At 40.4% G+C, this 21766-nt stretch overlaps 1 protein-coding gene across 5 annotated transcripts in view; it reads right to left on the bottom strand.

Moving 5' to 3' along the window:
- Window positions 1-229: 229 nt before the first annotated feature.
- PLSCR5 (phospholipid scramblase family member 5) overlaps window positions 230-21766 on the bottom strand; it is an 87828-nt gene continuing 66291 nt past the window's right edge. For 2 of the 5 annotated variants that reach the window (XM_048865053.2, XM_075132191.1), the window contains exons 3-9: window positions 21241-21392; window positions 15467-15509; window positions 14247-14467; window positions 12680-12841; window positions 9276-9437; window positions 8004-8086; window positions 5162-6287 (exon numbers count right to left, since the gene is read on the bottom strand). In XM_048865053.2, coding sequence (XP_048721010.1) covers window positions 8048-8086; window positions 9276-9437; window positions 12680-12841; window positions 14247-14467; window positions 15467-15509; window positions 21241-21392 — 779 coding nt within the window. In that variant the 3' untranslated portion in view covers window positions 5162-6287; window positions 8004-8047. Of the gene's footprint in view, window positions 1020-4151; window positions 4205-5156; window positions 6288-8003; window positions 8087-9275; window positions 9438-12679; window positions 12842-14246; window positions 14468-15466; window positions 15510-21240; window positions 21393-21766 lie in introns of those variants that run through there. The other 3 variants (XR_007358556.2, XM_048865054.2, XM_075132192.1) reach the window with 3 other exon arrangements.

The raw sequence follows: 21766 nt of genomic DNA, 5'->3' as shown, positions 1-21766 counted from the left end.
CTCTAAAACATGAGCTTTGTGCTCTCAGAAGATAAGTGTACTAGCACGGGGTTCTGTGTATACATTGGTATGATAAAATTATTAACTTTTATACTGGTGTAATATAACAATCTATTATGCAAAACTGATTACAACATGTTTCAGAGTAGCAGCTGTGTTAGTCTGTATCCGCAAAAAAAAGGAGTACTTGTGGTACCCTAGAGACTAACAAATTTATTTGAGCATAAGCTCAAACTAAGCAGACTAAGCAAATTTATTTGAGCTACAGTTCACTTCATCGGATGCATGCAGTAGAAAATACAGTAGGGAGATTTTACATACACAGAGAACATGAAGCAATGGGTGTTACCATACACACTGTAACGAGAGTGATCAGGTAAGGTGAGCTATTAGCAGTAGGGGGAAGTGGGAACCTTTTGTAGTGATAATCAAGGTGGGCCATTTCCAGCAGTTGACAAGAACGAGTGAGGAACAGTAGGGGGGTGGAAAATAAACATGGGGAAATAGTTTTACTTTGTGTAATGACACATCCACTCTCAGTTTTTATTCAAGCCTAAGTTAATTTTGTCCAGTTTGCAAATTAATTCCAATTCAGCAGTCTCTCATTGGAGTCTGTTTTTGAAGTTTTTTTGTTGAAGAATTGCCACTTTTAGGTCTGTAATTGAGTGACCAAAGAGATTGAAGTGTTCTCCGACTGGTTTTTGAATGTTATAATTCTTGATGTCTGATTTGTGTCCATTTATTGTTTTACGTAGAGACTGTCCGCTTTGGCCAATGTACATGGCAGAGGGGCATTGCTGGCACATGCTGGCATATGTCACATTGGTAGATGTGCAGGTGAACGAGCCTCTGATAGTATGGCTATCGGTATAGGGGGGTGTTTATGTGACCATCGCTTATTAGCACCGTAGTGTCCAGGAAGTGGATGTCTTGTGTGGACTGGTCCAGGCTGAGGTTGATGGTGGGATCAGAACCTGGTGGCACTCAGATGTCATGGATGATGGAAGCAATTGAAGACCCTGAAAAGAACAAAACCATAGCCAAGGAAATGCACGGCAGCACAACACAGTGCAGTACAGCAGGATCATTTTACGGTCTTTGAGACAAATCTAGGTCTTAGATACATATTATTTCAGAGTAGCACTAACTTACACAACTGAGACGATAAGATGGCCTCTGTATTCTGCACTGATGCTTAAAATAATCATTAAAAGCCAACCATTCAGAGCTCAAGTACACAACAAAACACAAGTAATACCTTTTGGGTTGCCATTGAACTCAGAAACCTAGTATTTGAGACAGGGGAATCCCAAAAGCTCTGACTAATTTAGATAAAGACTCACACCAAAAAAGGTTTTGATGAAATAATTATTTAAATTTAACAGCTAAGACTCACATGTGGTGTATTTTGCACATGAGTTAAATTTGTGGGTGAAAGCTGTGACTACCTCCCCCGCCCCCCGACCTCCACATCTTTTCCATGCAAGGGAGTTCAATTTTTTTTTTTTACTCTTGAATGATCTACAATACTAAGTGCATCATGAAAATAATCAAACATGTCATGCAATAATTAAATACATAGTGTCAGTGCTGTTCAGATGCTTTTAGTTTACCTTCATTTTCCATTAAAACTACTTCTTTTAAAAAAATATAATGTCCCATAAAGCAGACAAAATCTAATGGAGCAGTATAGCTTAAATTTACTGGCACTGTTTTCATAATACTGTGGCATCCCTAAATAAATTTATACTGTATGTAAGGTTCATAATACTCTTCATTCCACTGAGCACATATTTGTCCATGAGCCCTGTAAACTTTAGTTACTAGAAATCATTTTGCCTCTCTGCCACATTTATAGTCAGCTCTCTTAGTGCTAAGCAGATTTTACGTTCCCGAGAGCAGTCCAGGCAATATCTTGAATGGTATGGATAGACCCCCCTGAAATGGGGTTTTGAAATATGCTCTCCCTGCAGCTATAACAATGCATTCATGGGAACTAAGGGCAACTTCAAATTGGTCCCTCACAACTACTTTTAAGCACCCCTATTTCCATGCCCTGTCTCTTTTCTTATCAGCACAATTACCCCTTGGCTCTGCAGTCACTCCCCATCATTACTCTCCACTCCTCCCCTTTTTTGGGGGGCCCAAAGAAACACAAAACCCCTCTCCTCTCCTCAATAACCACCTCTTCCAGTGATCACAGGGTAACTCTTCTTGATCACAAGTGAAATAGTCCACATTGCAATGAAAATATAAGGCTTCAGTTTGACTTAAACAGGAGTTAGTCATATCCAGGGGGAGAGAATTGGGCTTCAGGACTTTACTATGAAAGAAATTATGCTTATGCTTTCACAAAGTGCTGTTTCCTTAAAATTATATAATCTAAAGTCACGTCACATCTACACTTTTTGTTTATTTTTATCATGAAATTTGAGATCATTTCTAGATCACAACCACTAATCTCAAAGGCCTTGTCTATACTAGCCTTATTTCTGAAAAACTCCCTATAATTCCTAACACTTTTGGAGCTCCGCTAGGCATAGCAGTGACAAAAGCAACAAGGAGTCCGGTGCACCTTAAAACTTTTGTGGGTAAAAAGCCTAGTTCTTCAGATGCATAGAGTGAAAATTACAGAAACAGGCATAAATATATATTGGCACATGAAGAAAAGGGAGTTAACTTACAAGTGGAGAACCAATGTTGAAGGCCAATTAGGTCAGGGTGGATGTGGTCTACTCCCAATAATTGATGAGGCTGTGTCAGTACCAAAAGAGGGAAAATTGGTTTTGTAGTGAGCCAACCACTCCCGGGCCCTGTTCAAGCCCAAATTGATGGTGTTAAGTTTGCAAATTAATTGTAGCTCAGCAGTTTCTCTTTGAAGTCTGTTTTTGAAGTTTTTTTGTTGAAGAATGGCCACTTTTAAATCTATTATTGAGTGTCCAGGGAGACTGAAGTGTTCTCCTACTGGTTTTTGTATGTTACCATTCCTGATGTCTGATTTGTGTCCATTTATCCTTTTACGTAGAGACTGTCCCGTTTGGCCAATGTACATGGCAGAGGGGCATTGCTGGCACATGATGACATATATCACATGGGTAGATGTGCAGGTGAATGAGCCCCTGATGGTGTACCTGGTGTGGGTGGGTCCTATGATTGTGTTACTAGAGTAGATAGGGGGACAGAGAAGGCAACGGGGTTGTTGCAGGAATTTGCTCCTGGGTTAGTGTTTTTGTGGTGTGGTGTGTAGTTGCTGGTATTTGCTTCAGGTTAGGGGGCTGTCTGTAAGCTAGGATTGGCCTATCTCCCAAGGCCTGTGAGAGTCGGGGATCGTTTTTCATGGGAAGTTAGTCTTTAAGGTGCCACCAGACTCCTTGTTTTTGTGGATACAGACTAACACTGCTACCCCTCTGATACTTGATAGCAATGACAGGAATGCCAGCATAGACAAGACCTGACTGGCCTCTAGTGTATTAACCAAGTTCTGAGACCTGATTTGAGCAGGCTTAGATGACACCATAGATAAAATATCAGCAGCTGCTGCACTAGTAGAAATCTTTCAGAAAAAAATAATCTAGTGTAGAAACAGGCAAAAGTTTCAAAGAACTGATTAACTTTGGAGAAGTATCCAGTAACCTCAATGTTTATGCACAGAACCACTGGCAGTGTAGAACAGCCAGCCTTTCATGTAGCACCGTGGCACATCTGGTTCTGGATCAGTGGTTTTCAATCATTTTTTCATTTGCAGACCCCTAAAAATATTTTAATGGAGGCATGGACCCCTTTGGAAATCTTGGCCATAGTCTGTGGACTCCCTAACGGTCCATGGACTACAGGTTGAAAACCACTGTTCTAGATTAAACCCAGGGGGAAAGAAACTTATCCAAATGTTTCAAAAGTTTCAGTTTGAGTTCTGTCTATAAATGGGCGAAGGCTTTATGTCATGTATGCTAGGGATTCAGATATTTTTTCCCATGCTGACTTCCTCATTCTTGTGTACAGTTAACATTTAGAAGGACAATTATCAAGGCTGCTTGGTGCAAAATTTGACGCAATGTTTTTCTTATATCTGTTTGCAAAGTCAATGTAATTCTTCATGTCTCAGATAAGCATCAAATGGCAGTAACAAAATAATAATCATTGTAATCATTCACCTCGTTTTTTTCTTTCTTTACATATAGCTGTGCCAGCGGCTCATGAGCAAATCCTATGATGGAAGAAAGAAATTCAGGAATCAATACTGCAGACGGAATTTCCACTATATTTGCTAATTTGAAAGTACAGTGAAACACAATTTCCAAGGATCATTTGTTGGTACAAGCAAGGAGCAGTAGTCACCTGCAGAGTCCATTTAGGAATGTGAGAATAATTTAATGCAACTACAAGGTACATAGCCAGTGTACCTTGTGTAAAACTAAACAGGAACTAAAATAACTTTAGAGTAATTTCCTTTTTAAACAAATAAAGATATGGAAGCCAGATACTACTATCAGGAAGAGCCTTCCATAATTCTGTCTTGAAAACATAAGCATTCAGTGCATTTCCCGTTGTTTAAATTCTGGGAACTAATACATACCATAGATGAGAGACAAAAAGTTCAGATACATTGATGGATGCACTGTGTTATACATAAAGTGTGTGTGTGTGTGAGGGAGAGTGTTTACAACCTTTTAACCAATAGAGCTATGATTAGGGCCCTACCAAATTCACGGTCCATTTTGCTCAATTTCACAGTCATAGGATTTTTTAAATAATAAATTTCATGGTTTCAGATATTTAAATCTGAAATGTCAGGGTGTTGGAACCACGGGTCCTGACCCAAAAGGGGGTGATGGGGAAGATCTGCAAGGCTGTGGTAGGGGGGTCATGGTATTTCCCCCTTACTTCTGAGCTGCAGCTGATGGCACTGCTGCTGTCAGAGCTGGGGAAGCCGCAGAGCAGCGGCTGCTGGCCAGGCACCCAGCTATAAAGGCAGCGCCACCGACAGCAGCAGTGCTGAAGTGAGGGTGGCCTGGCATGGTATTGTCACCCTCACTTGTGCACTGCTACACAAGTGAGGGTGGCAATACCATGCCAGGCCACCCTCACTTCTATGCGGTTTATGGCAGCAGCGCTACTTTCAGAGCGGGGCTCCCAGCCAGCAGCCGCTGAGCTTCCTGCTGCCGGGGACGGTTCCCAGAGGTGGGTCTGAACCGGCCCCAGGAGTGGCCCCTGCAGAGGAAGAGGAAGTCCCATCGCCTTCCAGCCTGGCTGGGACTAGCAGCTGGACCCTGGCGTATGGTAGGAGCACCCACCCCACCCCCTCCACGCTAGCCAGATTTTATGGGGGAGACCTGGTTTCCGGGGAGATCAGATTTCATGGTCCATGTCGTGTTTTTCATGGCTGTGAATTTGGTAGGGCCCTAGCTATGAACCTACTATTTGAACTGTTTAAAAAAACAGTAATATTCTCACAATATGCCACCTTGTGGTATGCTAAGATTATTTCTCATTACCCATTTTTCTGTGGCACTCCCCCCGCCCTCAGATTGAGCCTGATCTTTAAACCTTCAATCAAGTGAGGAATCTCACATAAGCAGTGTTCATGAAGGCAATAGGACTGCTCAGTGAGCCAGGACTGTCCACTTGATTAAGGTTTTGCAGGATCAGTTGATGAGTTCCTGCTGGCGTAGCTCCTCTTCTCAATCACTTGGTTGCTCAGGGCTCAATTCTGCAAGTTGCTGAGCTCTCTGGCCTTGATACACTTATGTACATCCCGAACTTTAAGCATATGAATAACCTCAATTCTGACATGCTTAAAATTAATCAGATGTTTAAGAGCTAAGCTTCAGGGCCAGAGTGCTAAGCAAAGTTCAGGACTGAGCTCCCAAACTGTGCAACTATGAACAGATTTCTGCAGGAGTGGGAGATGTGGGGGCCGGCACATAGAGCAGGTACTTTTTCTCTTTCCTGCCAGTCAGACCCTCAGACTCGATCTGAACTGGATACCCTCCATTTACGGAATCAGTACTGATAGTCAGGGGCCAGGCTGGGTATTTCCAGGCTTGATCAGAAAAGCTCACCCTATGGTATGCTGAATTTTCCCTAATGGATGTGAAGGCAAGCAGCTACAAGTTTCCATTAGAACGTCCCCAGTTACTGAGAATTCAGTGGCAACTTGCAAACAGTAAAACAGTCCCAACATCTTGTGTCAAAGGTTTAATATCAAACAGCAAACAAAGTAAAACTGTTCTCTTCAAAAGGCTAGAAATCAATTGCAGGTTGAAGCTGTCTCTGGTGAAGATCATGCTCTGTGGAAAATAAATATTGAATGATGAAATGTTGCTGCCACCTACCGAACATATAAAGCACATAGTTTTACTATTTGTATAATGGTTGGTAGTGAAACTAGTCACCTTACTAGATAATCTAAAAGATGTGTTAGCTATTTGCCAGCATTCACTGCCCATTTCATGCAAACAAATCTCAGCCAATGGATGTTTTGTAAACGGTTCACTCAGAGTGAGCACTCTGTTATTCTTTGTGTGTGATTTGTCACCTATATTACATGGCATTGTTTCTGTCACCTGAATGCATCACTGAAATTTTTAAGCAAGAGTATTATGTATAACAATTGACAAACAGCAAATAATGTTCAGTGAATGTTTGGGTTTTTTTTGCACAACTACTCTTGATCACATATAAATAAATATACCCATATATAAATATGGGTATTTCAGCAAGGCTGGACATTCCCCGAACAATTGTATAAGCAAAAGCCTGAGAATGTAAATGTTCATGAACAGTAAGTAGTAATGTATATGAATATGGTACAAATGAACAGCCATTAAAAATCTGAAAAAGTGGTAGTGAACACTCTTAGCAGGATGTGACTACCTCCAGCCTTAAGGTATATTTCTATATTGCAATTTACATCTGTGTCTGAAGTGCAGCTAGAAAGCTTCTATTGCACAGTAATATCACAGAAAATATCTGAGTCTGCCTGTTCCCAAAGGGGAGGTATAAAAGGCTGACGCTTTGGTTCAGTTGGGTTGGTGTTTGGTTTATGTTGGCTTCAGAAAAGTGCAGGCTTGAATTAAAAAGTTAACTGTATTAGGGTATGATGTGGATTAAAGCAAAGGATCTTTTCCACAACAACAAGATGGGAGTAAACTTCTTGAGCACTTTAAGGCATTACATACTTGAAAGTGTTAGTTTTTTTCCTCTCTCTCTCTCTTTCTCTTTTTCTCTCTGTAATGTGGCCAAGAAACTCAAAAATGCTTGCCTGACTTCAGTGAAAACTCTGGATGCTCCAAACTTTTGAAAATAGGTCACTTATTTATGTGACTAATTATGGACTCAGAAATTTAACTTGGGCTCCTATTTTTGAAAAATCTTTGCCATAAAATCACGTGATTTATAAACCTTAGCTGTGTTAAATATCTCTTAAACCCAAGCAGGTAGTTTCATCACCTCCACTGTCCCCACACAAATATATACCCATTTTAAACTTCCCCATTGGGCAATGCCAGTACATTGTTACTGTTATATTCAGTTTGTTACTCTTAGTTAATAGTAGATCTGAAAGCTACTTCAGAAATAATGGGAAGTCCCACCTTATTTGGTTAATAACTAGCACCAGCACTTGCAAAACTTCAAAGGGTTCTCTAAACATAGACTTTTCATCAGTGATGCTGCAAGGCTTAGTTCTAATCTTTCATGCTTTACATGAAAAAACATCAAAAGAGAAAAAAGAGAGAAGCAGTTTCCAAAGCAACATTGCTCTGTCGAAACCTGTATGTTTAGCAATACATACAATTCAAATGGGGAAATTATTATTTACAGAAGAAATATTTTAATAAATACTATCATTAATTTTTTCCTCAAAAAAAAAAAAAAGATTTGTGCAGTAAAATATAATGTCCAAAGCTCAAGGGATTTGTAGAAGAAAATGAAAAAGAATCAGAAAGTATCGAATGTAGAAGCCTTGAAAGCAAGAAGATCAATTTATATTCTCTCTTACTTACTGAAATACATTCTGCATATTTTATTGTTTCTGTCATCTTGCTTGTTATAATCCATCCAATGAGTTCTCAAAGAACATTAAATCCTACAAATAAATGAACTGTGAATGTTAAGGAAGATACAAAAAGGCAACAATTAATATCAAAAGCCAGATTTGAAGGCTCTTATTAAATAAAATAAGTATATTAGGCAACGACTCTCTGCCACTGAGCAGTGAGAGTTATGTAGGAGGAAATCTGAAAATCTTAAGTGTCATGACAATTGTATTTCTAAGCTTGTTGCAGCCAAAAACTAGAATAAAATATCAGAATCACTGTTGTGGGGTTCTTTTCAGAAGTACAGTTAAAATAGCTCTGCCTGTCTTCCTGTCTCCTCTGATCAGAGAATCTAAACAGTTTTTTGAAATCATTATGTGGCCATCATTGCTGTACCGATGTGTAGCGTATTAGATATAATGCATAGGGAGAAATAAATCAAGCAAGAACAGGCAAAGATATTGATTTGTCATGATAGTTGTGCACCTCAAATCTATGCACACCCCTCTTTGCCCCTGTTCTTGAATGTTTTAAGATTCAATGTTTTACAATAGAATCTGTAAAGGAAGAAGAATATGGGCTAGGGAAAACATTTTGACCCATTGGGCAGAAATATAGATAATGCTGAATAAAATGAGGAGCTGTGGATAAAGCAAAGGATTCACCTTTTCAGAGCCCTATTCTGCTCCTCAGGATACACATAAAACTCTCCTGTGAAATCAATGGGAGTTATTTATATCCTGCAAGGGGCAAATCAGGCCCAGGATCTTGAAACACCAATAAAGAATCAGTGTAATTGCTCTTCTCTCTTGGTTCACAGACATGGTAACACGTCCAAATTCAACAGTTTTTCTCATTGCGTCAGATTATCCAGGGTTCTGTTAGGTTCTGCGAGGATTAAAATATTTGATCGCATCTTTTGTGACACAGGACAACACATGAAAATATCATTTAAACTGACAGGATGTTGGATGTGGTGTAACTTTATGATAAAATGAAGCAAATTTTAAAGAATTCCATATCACTAAATGATAAAAGAAAAACCCATTAAAGTTACAGGTTTCCCAGCTAATAATCTTTTAGGTATTGACAATTTTAGGTTGGGTCCCAATGCTGCAACAGGATCTGAACATACCCAAGGGTACAGTCATGTGGATCCTGTTGTAGGACTGAGGTCTAACCACAGATAGTGGGTGCTTTGGCTCCACTTTATTTTTCCCTCTGGTTTTGTGTACTTACTATGAGGAAACAAGCTCCAATCATTATAGCCTTGATTTTCACGTCAAGATCTACAGGAACCTGGATCCCAAAGTTAGCAGCATTGGTAAAGACATTGTTTACAAACCCAGACCAATATTTGGAAATCTTGCCAATTGTTGACATTTCATTAACAGTTTTTACCTACACAAGAGAAAAGAGGGATTAAAAAATAGCCACACTAACATATAGCCCCCTCCAATCCCTCCCCCCAAACAATAATTTATTGGATTTGTTATGATCAGTGCCCTGTAACAGACAAGAAAGTATTCTATTCTTAGTGGGCCAGATCTCAGTTGGTGTAAATCAGAATAGTTAATTTATTCCTTTGGTGCTTTTCCAGTTTACACAAGCTGAGGATTTGGCCCAGAAGGTGAAATGAAATTCACCCCCATGTAGATAGCCAGAACCATTTATGTCCATGCTTACTAGAATGTATTATTATAATCAAAAGACAAAAATGTTTGCTATTTTGAACAGTTTTACAGCCTCTGCATTTCACTTTTCTGGGAAATTTTGGGAAGCCTCCTCTCCCTCTAACCGGGAAAGGGTTATTCAAAGCAGGAGAATATGGAACACACCATCCTATTGTTTTTATTGTTACCCCATCTCTCCCATCTTCACCTTGACTTGCTTGTCTCATGCAGTTATGTCTTATCTTTCAGACTTTAAGCTCTTTGGAGCAGGAACTGTCATCTTCTATGTTGGCACAGTGCCTAGCACAATGGCCCCTAGCCTTTGAAGACCTCATGGTGCGATCACAATATAAACAAACAAAGAATAAAGCCACCTTTCCTTGACCCTTCCTGCCTATGAAATTTCAAGTTGTCACAGAGAGAGGATTCATGTTCTGTCTGAGGTGTTTTAAATGGAATTCCAGAAAAAGATCAGCTTCTGACATGTGAAAAGCAGGCTATGTGGCCAACATCATCACCATGTAGCACATGCACCCCACTGTCTGAGATTACGATCCCCGAGGACAGAGAGAGGAGCTGGTCAACCATTCCCGTCATCTCACCTCCCTCCATTTGTACAATGAACTATTGTGCAGTTTCTAATTGTGGAAACTGCACATGCACAGTATGTCACCCTAATGTTGCCTCTGCAGAATGGATACCCTTCTCTCCATCTAAGTGACCCTCCCAAAAGCTGTCCCAATGGCCATTCACAATCAGGCTGGTTCATTCCCATTGGTAATCAGGGGCAAAATCCCCATTAACTTCAATGGGACTGGTTCCATTGTTCCAGTGAATTGACAACTGGCAAAGGTCCTCATGTGATTAGAGCTGGGGCCAAAGCAAAACAGCACATCTGAACATCCACAAATGTTGGATGTGAATTCAAATTTTGTGGCTTAGACTCGTCTTTCATTTTGTTTGGAGGAAAATTATTTCCCCAGTCTTTTCCCATGGTCAGCAAATGAGAATCTCAGCATTTTTGTCAGTTTGGCATTGTTCTGGGCCAAGGTGTTCGAAGCACCGCAGGCCGGCAGAGGTACTCTGAGAAAACGAGACCCACACGCAGCTAAGCAGCGAGTTATTGGCTTTATTGAAGGGTTAGTGACACACCTGCAATGGGGACTCCAAGCGTTGCTGTCACGGAGGCGGGGAACCCAGCACACCGGAGCTTTGCCTGGGACGGAGTCCGAAGAAGGGGCAATCAGCGAGCCATAATTAGCAGTACACAGAAACAGCTCCTGAATATATAATTAGGTACTTCCCTAAAGGGGCTTTCCGCTACCGGCAACAGGCCATGCAAGGCAGACAAAACTGGCCTAAAACCGGTTGAAGTTGGTTCTCCGTGTCCTACAGTGACCGGGCGGCCTCGAGAAAGCGGAATTTCCCTACCTAGGCCGTAACAAAGTCTTCCACAGTCCCTTACAGGCATTAAACAATAGCTTTGCGGGGCATGTGCTGAAACTCAGTTTACGGCAGGCATGCTGGACACGCATCTGCAGCATCACACCACAACAAAGACCTGCAGCACCCGCAAACTCAGAAAAGCAGACAAAATTCAACTGAAAAATATATGTGCAATTGCACACACACAGAGCAGCTGCTGCCACGGCATCAGATACAGTGGCAGCAGTTAGACACCTCCTTTTCATACCCCTATCCTCAAGCAGATTCTCACAAGATCATTGAATCTGGCCTATTCTCTGTACACAAAGAGTCAGAGGACTCTTGCTTCAGCCATACTGCTGCTGAGAAGTATTGTGTCATCAGCGATGATGAAACAATGGAAAGAAAAGAGACAGCGACAGCAGCTACAGTAGATTCCGCAACAATAGCTTAGATGCATATGATGCTGATGCAGCTGCCTCTGACCAAGGGAGTTACTTGCTCTGACACAGAATACTGAGTCACAGAATACTGAGAAATTAGATGGATTCCCTTCTATCTCTTAGCTTCCCCTAGCCACTGACTTTGGATTGCCACCAATCAGTACCCTCATGTTTATCATCACTTATATGCTCTGTGGCATCATGCTTATCTATATCCATGTGAAAGGACACACCAGAAAGATACTCTTCTAGAGATTTGGGATCAGCAGCAGCACTGGGGCTCGTTGGAAACCAGGGAAAAGAAATTGTGGAAGTTCTCCCCTTCTTTGACTAGCTCTAAATAGTAGTAGCATCCAATGCACCCCTAACTTCTAGCTCAGACAAATGTGTCCCTGATTCCTTGGTCATTCCAGTTATTTGCTAAATTAAATCTACATTTGTGGGCAGAATCTCACTGAAGTCTTTTGGTGTGTCTGTTTAGGAGGAAGCCAGTGTAGACGATTGCTATGATCCCTTAGTGCTTTGGATTTCTCACTTTCTCTCTGTTTTAGCAAGACTGTGATTGTCATAGCAAATTTTGTGCATGTTTTGCTCTCCCTCCTCCCCCCGCCCCCCCAAATCTACTGCTTCTCAGACTTAACTGTCCTGTAGAAGCAGCAGTTAAGTGGCTGTTCAATGGCAACACTACTCTTAGAATTGGTCTAAGGGTATTGAAGTCAGTGGAAAGAGTCCCACTGAATTTAGTAGACTTTGGATCAGAACTTTACTGAAGGAGTCTTGGATGTGATCCTGGCCCTATTGAAGTAGATGGCAACACTCTCATTGATTTCAGGGGGTTCCAGGATTTCACACCAGGACAATGTTTTTTCCTGCATCTATTGTCACTCCTATCCAGGAAATTCATGTGGTAGACTCAACTTCCAGCCTAAGGTCTGAGATTAGAACCATGAACTTTGATTTGTCACTCTCTGCACCGTTGACATCTGGTTCCTAAATTATGGTAGTTCATTGTTTTTTTAAGTTTAAAACCTTCACTGAATGTGTCAGTCAAAATATTATATTACCTTTAAACAATGGGTATTCTCTAGTGTATGAAACATACCTCAAAGTCTACATCTCCAAAACAGCTGCACGTTGCATAGGGGCCAATTATTTTCAATACATCTTCTTTGCTCTCATTCAGTATAGTGAATTTAGGCAGCAGAGGGTCCCAGTTCTGGACAACGTAGCCGACTATTGTACCGGGAGGGGACTGAACTTCTAACTATCAGACAAAAGTGGCATACAATAATAACACGTAAATTTACAAGATTAATTGCCCTATTTTTAAATGCAAAATTTTGAACCATAAACATAGTATGACAAGACTTCATAGGATAGTTTTAAATACATTGAATAATATTAACTTAATAACTGCTACTAAAGAATAAAGTTTTGTATAACATGAAAAACCATATGTAAACAGAAGCTAATGTATTTACAGTAATTAGTTAATATACAAAGGTCTATTTATATAGAGATGTTGATACTTCTGTACATTGATCTGCATCTCTAATACAAATCGTACTGCACCACTTGGAATGTACATGGGCGAGTATATAAAGCACTTGAATAAAATGATGAAATCAACATGCTGGACTAGAATATTCACCTTTCATAGTCAATGCAACTCAGAGTGAGAGTGCTTTATAGTAATGAGTGGTGCAATACAGAAAGAAAGTATCTGTGTTCTCATTCAGAGAGAGTATTTCTAACAGCAGAGCATGCTCTTAACACAAGACTGTGGATACTATGAAACTGTATAGGGGCGATATTAGGCACATGTAGCTCATAGGACTTATCAGGACTAATGTGGACATTTTTGTACTAAACATAGCAAATAGCAAGCACACTGCCACCAAACAGGGGTGAAATCTTGACCCTATTTGAAGTCACTTATTGCCACTGATTTCACCCATGATGTTTAATTTCTCATAAATACCAAAATGAGTGTTATGTAATCTGTAAGAAACGACAGTACTTTTACTATTCAGCTTGAAATTATGATACAATGTCTTGCATCAAACTGAAGAGTGGAAACTGAAACATACTGCAAAAACACATACATGTCAAATAAAGCAGGACTCATGTGCTCCAGTTGTATAAATTATCGCCCCAATCTTGCACTGAGGACTGACCTCTACATGGGCTTCATTGCAGCATTGGGGCTTATCTGAGCAGTGCTGAATGCAAGTTCTCTAATCATTTGTGGGTCTGGACTTTCAGATTCCAGTCATATCACTCAAACCCTCTGTGTTAACATGGCAAAAACCCTATGGAACTAGACATGCAGCTAGTCTGCATCATACCCGTAATCTGAATGAAGGCCAAAGTCAGACCTTCCTTGCCTACCTGTAATTAATGGTTTCATTCATCATGAAGGAAGTATGTTCCTTTCCAGTTATGTGTCTTGACAATTATTATTTTTACGGATTTTTTTTTAGAAAGAGGAAATATGGTCTAGCAGCCAGAGCCCACCCTTCTGGTCTCTATGTCTCACCCCATGAAGATGGACAAAACACATAGTCCTTTCTGTGCATTTTACCCATCTGGTCTCGTGAGCCTTATTGAAAATTGGTAAATAATTTGAGATACATAAATGAAAGGTGCTGTTGTTATTATTCACTGACCTCTTGCATGTAGCAAGGGAACCAGCAGCTGTTACATCTCAAGGGTCTATTCACTGTGATCACCTCTTGACCGGTGTTATCAGTTATCCTTATGGTGAAAGACCGTATAGGTGAACAGAACTTACGATCAAAGCAACCATTTTCTTCCATTGCAAAGTAAACTCTTTGTCCCAAACGGTTTTTTATCTCATATTTGCTGCGGGTCTCCGTACCAAGTATGACTAATAAAGTAAAACAGTTAGCAAGTTATTTAGTATAATAAATTAGAATTAAAGGTGGTCCAAAAACACCTGATCCAAGTTTGGATCCAAGTTCACAGTCCAACCTCTCTCGCTAATATATATTATAAGCTCTTTGGAACAGGGACCATTTAAAATTCCTTTAAAGTAATGAAACTATGCAATTATGCAACAATAATCAGACATTGGATTGAATCTGAACACCATGGAATCTGGAAAAATTCAGATCTATATTTTAAACCAAATTAGAGAGTGCTCAGATCAGACTTTGGTTTGACCCACTATAGATTTATGAAGTTCAGATCTGGATCCCGACTTGATATCCAGAGTTGTGGTTTGGACTCATCACTAACTTAAATAGGTGAAAAGTAATGACATGATCCTGTTCAGTTTTGCTCAGTGGCAAAACTCCTATTCATATCAATGAAGCTGGATCAGGCCCTGTGCCAATCTGCAGTGAAAAAAAATATCAAGAAACATGACATTTCATTTGCAGCAGGTAATGTTTCTAGAGTGCTTTGCAATATTAAAGCACTATATACATGCAAACTATTATGCATTATTGTATCACTTACAGATACCTTTTGTTTCTTTAACTCATCTGATCAGAGAGCATTACATTATTTAGTAGCGTGTGAATAATTGCTAAAGAAAACAACATCGTCCCAATTCCGGAAACACTTATAAACATAAGTAGCTTTAGGCATGTGAGCAATCCCACTGAACTCACTGATGAAGAAATGTTATGAGACTCATTATTGACTTTTTCCTCTCCTTTTATTGTGATAGAACTGCCGTAAACAAAATGAACTTTCAGCATTAAACCTATCAGTGCATGGAGGACCTGATCAAATGCCCATTAAGGTCAATGGAAGTGTTTTCATGGACTTCAATGGGCGAAGGTTAGGGCATAATTTATGTTACATTTACAAAGATATCTACATGCTGGCATTGTAAAGATGAAACTCATACGTATGGTACCTTCAAGAAGCTCCACCTGCTGGTGAATGATTATCTGGTCCAGCTGTTAAAAAAATGAAAATAAATGAAAGTACATGGTGGCACTCTAATAATTTTAAAGAGATTTGGAGTTGCCACAGTAATTCTTCTCATATACCTGTCCAGGATACCATATGTTCCAGCAGACCTACATTTCTTTGCTCCCAGGCCAGCGGGGGCTGGATACACTGGGGAGCATCCTGTGTCACTGTAGTCATCTTCTTGTTAATTCAGAAGGGTCCTGACCTGCTCAAGAAGGAGCTGGTTCTACTCCATGCCAGCTGGAGGGACATGATATAAGATGTGATGGTTATGTATTGTATACATCCATTTGAAAGCAATGACCAAATGAGTTCCACTGGGATCATGATGAGGTCAGGTGTAATTGAGGGAAATGTACAAAAGACGCAGAATCTGATTCTCTCTCCCACTCGGTCTCCTTTGTGCTGTTCTGATTATGCAAAGGTATCTGGCCCTTTCTCCCCTGTTGAAGATTCACCTGATATGAGTGAGTCCCCAGAAGGAACAGACAAGGACTTGTTGGGGACAGGGAGGAGGCATGGCCAGTGCACACTGGGTTTAAGGTTATGCTGTAAAAAATCTGGAGATTCAGAAATGGTGGCCATCACATGGCATTCTAGGATGCCAAAATGAGTACACACACAAAATAAAAATAAAAAAATAGACTTCTCTATAAAGCCAACTTGTTGACCAAGGAGAAATTATCATATGATTGATAGATTATAAACCAGTGACAAACAGTGAGTGTTTCCCATGTATTGCTGAATCTCTTCCCCAGAGCTGCTGTAATGGTTTATTATTGTCTCTCAGGTATTCTTTCTGTTTTAAGAAGGGGGTGCTAATGCTGTAAAACTGACTAGCTATCACTTCAATGTCATTTTGACCATAGGTCAACATATGAACAATTTAGCCTTTGGTCATTTCTTTTCCTTAAATGTCTGATGGCCATCAAATATTTGGTACAAGATAGTCTCATTACTCATGGCTGAAGAAAGGAAATATGTGATGACCCTATGGGATCATTGTGCCACAGCCCTCCACTATCTATCACTTCTATATTTGGCAGACCTGGTGTAATACATATTCAGAACAACTTGCAGCCATTTGGTTCAAGTCACTCTTGCAGCTCATCCAGTTTGCAAACAGAAGCTGGTGAGACAGCCTCCATGGCCTGACACTTACCTCTGAAGTACACATGCATATAAGTGATTTCTGAATAAGTCCTTTGTACTTACAAACATTTTCCTAAGCACTTATGCTACTTGCAGCTTAAACTTCAGGAGGCATAACAAGAACCTCTTGCATCTGAAGGGAGTTTAGTGTAGAGCTTTGCTACCAATAAAAGGGACAAATACTTTATGCAGAAATGTCCCAATGTTTGAATATTGGTTTTATATCCCAATTTGGTCTTTCACAGGACAAAACTGTCAAGCTGGTAAAGCCTGGAGCTATTTTAACTGTATAAATTAATTTATTATCAAATAAAAATATGTCTAAGTTTGGAGAGTGCAGTAAGGATAGCAACATGTTATGTGCTTTTTTGTTTTATTGGATTCTGTAAGAAGACTGTCCTGATCCATCATTTATCAGTGCACTCAAGGAGCAAAGAGATTTCTCACATTGCATCTCAAAGTATCTTAGCCCCTAAGATTTATAAGGGTCTATGCAACCCGCTTGACCTTAGTCCTTTTAGCAAGTTAATTATCTTTTTTTTTTTAAAGACGGCAGTTTTGGGTGTATAACCTAAACATATCTAGGCTATAAAGGCGCTGGCCAAACTTTTGAAGGTATAAATGTTTGCAAGACACTTTTCCTACATTTTCTTCTCTTTTGGGTACTGCCTTGTATATCTCCATAGGCAAAGCTCTCTTTGACTTCAAATACAGGTCCAGGAATGGTCCCCGCATTCACTTTTTGGGATTGTGAACAATGTATAAGGCTATGATATGAGAGACAATAATGACCTGCATGCAATCTGTAACTGTAGAAAACTAAGAGATCCACTTTTCCTGAATCTTTTAAATATATGGATATAGAAAGCATGATACCTATCCACTAAGGTGAAAAGCTGGCAAAGAAAAAGGAAAATATTTTCTCCCTACATCTTAGAAACAATTTCTGATTTCCCTTATGCATGCAGAGCAATAGATTACTCCTCAGCTACTCCCATTGATTTCAGAGGGTCTGCTTGCAGACTAAACCTCTACTTTAGACATACAAAGCAGATTGGAGGGGAGGAATGTCACTTCAGAGCAAGGCCAGGAGATTGGCTGGCACAGGGCTGTGGCTAGAAAAGGAACACATACAGAGGCCTGAGCACACATTGCCATTTGCTGCTACTGCTGCTGAAGCTGGAAGGAGCAGGCCCAATTGCAGGCCAAACCTAGAGCTAGGGGATCAGCCGAGGGAGTAAGCCTGGGGCATGGCAGAGGAGTTCTGATTAGTATGACCACCATGGGGATGGATGACAAGCAATGCAGAAGAAATCAGGGCTCAGCATTCTGAGCTCGCACCAGGCCAAGCACCAGTGACCAGCATATGGGGCAGAAGATGCCCTGTTTGGGTCTGAGATGCTGGAACTGGGTGCTGTTTGGATTCAATTGCCTTATAGACTATTAGCTTGTATAGCTCAGCATCAGGATTGCATACAATGTACAATAGCTAATATGTGTGACTCCTCAAAGGGTCTTCACTGAATTGTTCCTGGAACTGAGGGAGGATTTGTCTCTGCTCATAGAAAAGTATGATTTCGTTGCTGAATGCAGCACTTGTTTCTGGAGTTAGTTCCTGATCCTCAGAAGGACTGGGAGTGAACCAAAGGACTGGGGCCTAGTCAGACGCAAGTGGGGTTTTCTCAGGCACATGGCTTGGGATTTGGGACTCCCTTAACGAAGGCTGGGTTGCCCTCACCACAAATATGCCATTGGACAGACTGTAACCTGAAGTGATCCAGCATAGTTCATAGTCTACATTGCTTTGTGAAGTCACATGTCCTCATTGTACAAAATAATAGAAGCAGGTGATAAATACACTGATGAGAGGAGACATCTGAAAGACTCAGCATGGTCAGAATAAGCAATGCAAAGTTTGGACACCTCTCTGAAGTTTATCCAAATAACCTGAGAAACTGGCATGCCAAACCTGCCCCTGTAGCCTTCTACCTTCTCCCACAAACCACCCCCCACTCAATATGCTGAATAGCTATCTCTATTCAATACCCCCAGTGAACTCTATATTTTGCCTACGTCCCAGGAGAAAATGTCAGCTTGCTACAAATCTTGTACATCAGGAAAAGATATAGGGCCTACTCTCTCTGCAGACGTGAGGGCCTCTTCTTCTGGGAAGATAGCTTTCCCACATACAATTAGGTCACATTCTGAATTCCACTTGCTCCACCACTTATCATGTTTGTGTTGTTAATCTTGCAAGAAGTGGGGGAAGCAGGGATTTCAAATCACTGCAGAACACTGGTGTGTAAACTCCAGTAATTCTAATCTGCAAATCAGGTGGTTTAAGTGGAACTGTAAATAGATCCCATGGTATCAACGCAGGGAATTGAGCTACTCCCAAAAGGTGATTACCCAACTACATTGTAGGAAAGTAAAGGGCTAGAAGAAACCAACCACTAGAACAGAGGTATGTCTGAATAGAAGACTACAAGGATTTTGGAGGCAGCAGCTCCTCAGCAGTTCCCCTGAATGGGAAAGGTTGCACTGGGTAAAAGTCTGCCAGCCTCTTTCCATGACCACAACACCACAGGTAAGGAATGCAATGAAGATTGTAGAGGATCTGGGGGTCATTCTAGAACCTCTCATTTCAGTCACTGGGTTCAGTTTGATTCTCTTCAATGGCAAGCAAGTGTTCTGGGGAGCAGGGATCCTTAATTTAACAGAACAAAAGTTCATAGGTATTTCTTTGCTATCCTTTAATAGAAGCAACTACTTCATTTAATTTTCTGCTACTGGAACAGATTTGAAGATTTAAAGAAACAAGCTTTGAGATGCTCTCAAAAGCAAAATTGATTTATAGCTGGACCTAATACTGGTGAAATCAAACCTAAATGATGACTCCTTAAAACTCCTGCACACCTTCAGCACACTTGGATCTAAGGGTTCTGCCTTAGAACATCAGATCTGATCAAATGCTTCCAAATGTACAGTGAAAGTGGCTAATAGAAAACCTACAGTTGTTCAGTGGCAGGTGCACAATTGTTCCAGAGAGGTAGAGAAGGTCTTCTCTTTTATTTCTCTAGACTGGGGAGAAACTTAAGGATAATCAGAGAGGTGATATACCCATTATCTGAGGAGGCCATGATGGGTTACATCACTCAGAGAAGCAGCCTGATTATTGGACTAAGCCTGGGCATGAAGTCCAGGAAGCTCAGAGCTCTAATAATGGTTCTAACAGTGATTTGCCATTTGGCCATGTGTCAGATTGAAAATTTCTTTAAAATGGGGATCATATAATTTACTGTCTTACCTCACTGGGTAAGTTGAGGAATAATTACTTAATGTTTGTACAGAAATTTAAACACGTAATATGCTAAGTATTTATTATTACCATCACTTTCAGTCCTCGACTGAAACTGCTTGCTTCACCATCCCTGAACTAATGCTCATGGAATTGGCAGTGTATGTCATTTCAGGCATGTGTACCATGGACTCACCATTACGGCTCTAAAGTAAAGAACAGTTTCTGAATGGGGTGAGAAACAATTACTATTCCCTTTAAGTGCCCAGTTTCATTAGCTATCTAATACTGACAGTGTTTTCAGTAACAAATAGACACTACATGGTAATTTAGGCTGCAAATGTAAAATACATCATTTTTTCTATCAAATCCTAATGTGGATAGAAATATTCTCATGTATTTATTTCAGTTAAAGCCTTTATGGATTGAAACATTCCTCAGACCTGTTAGAATGTTGGGAGCCAAACTCAACATCTGTCTAGTGCATGAGAATCAGAGCTACACATTCTAAATTATCAGACAAGTTTCAGTGTCAAAACAGAGGGCCTGGTTCTTTCCCGCTCCCACATGCTGATCAGTGGGAGTAACTGTGAAGTAAAGTACTACACAGTTTGAATAATGGTGGCAAAAGCAGGCCTTAAGTGAAGTGCAGACAGGACTCAACAGCATATGTGGCAAGGTGATCAGACTTTAAAATGTTTTCATTCTGAATAGTTTCAAGTGTTCATGGGAACACAGCTGAGAATTTTTTTGTCATATAGACTATTTAGTTTGAAGTTGCCTCTTGGTTATGAAGCTTAAAAGATAAAAAACAATTCATTGAAGTCTATTATACCAATCATTTTACAAACCACAATTTGCTAGAGGCAAGGATGGCTTTGGATACAGTCTGTATAGGTGGCCATCTAAGATGCTATGATACAGGGATACCTATGGCCCTGGGAGAAGTACAACTATGGGCAGAAGTCATCTGGCTAAAAGACCTTCATGCTCCTCAAAATGTGGGCTCCATATTTCCACGGGAGTGGGCCCGAGCTCCTAATGAGCTGGAGGGAGATTGGGGAAAAGAAAAGAGAGGTAAGGCATGACAAGGGGATGGGAAAGAGACCCACTTTATTGAGTCATGGAGGAATGAAAGCGAAGGCAGAAGTAATCATCCTGTCCTTCATGCAAGTCTAAATTAATTTCAAAGTTTTGTTTCATTTCAACACAAAAATAAGCTATTGAGGAAACAAAATGCTATTAAAGTTTAGAGACAACAGGACCTGGCTCAGGTATTCCAGACCAGGAGGCAAGATGTGAGGAGGTGGTGCATGTTTCCAGGCTTTTGTAGGTTCAACAGGTTTATTTTGACTAGGAAGGTCTGGAGAACCCGGGAGATAATCCTGAAAGATTTTGTTTATTTGTCCTTGAGTATCTGCAGCAAGGAAAAAAAGACTTAATTAAGATTTAGCTTATACAATTAGGATATGATATTGTTGCCTAGGTAACTTAACTGCTTACTTTTTCTATCATTTTTATGTAGCTGTATCTATCAATGAGTGTGTCAGAATTTTGCAGGAATGGGATTTCTATCAACTTTGTGGTAGAACGTGGACACCGTACACAGAGACACAAAGAGAGCAAGAACATGCACATGTACATTGTATTATGCTGGGAGCGGAGAGATACCTCACTGGTGGGGCAATAGCTGCCCCTCATTCTGGATAAATGTAACACACACACACAACTGGTCAGAAATCTGAGCTGTGTGGGCAGAAGAGTTTCACTGAGGGCTGAATGCAAAGGCAG

The sequence above is a fragment of the Caretta caretta genome, chromosome 9 (genome assembly GCF_965140235.1).
Source record: "Caretta caretta isolate rCarCar2 chromosome 9, rCarCar1.hap1, whole genome shotgun sequence".
NCBI classification, from domain to species: domain Eukaryota; kingdom Metazoa; phylum Chordata; order Testudines; family Cheloniidae; genus Caretta; species Caretta caretta.
The sequence above is the reverse complement of the archived record's forward strand: the minus strand, read 5'-3'. Positions and strand labels throughout refer to the sequence as shown.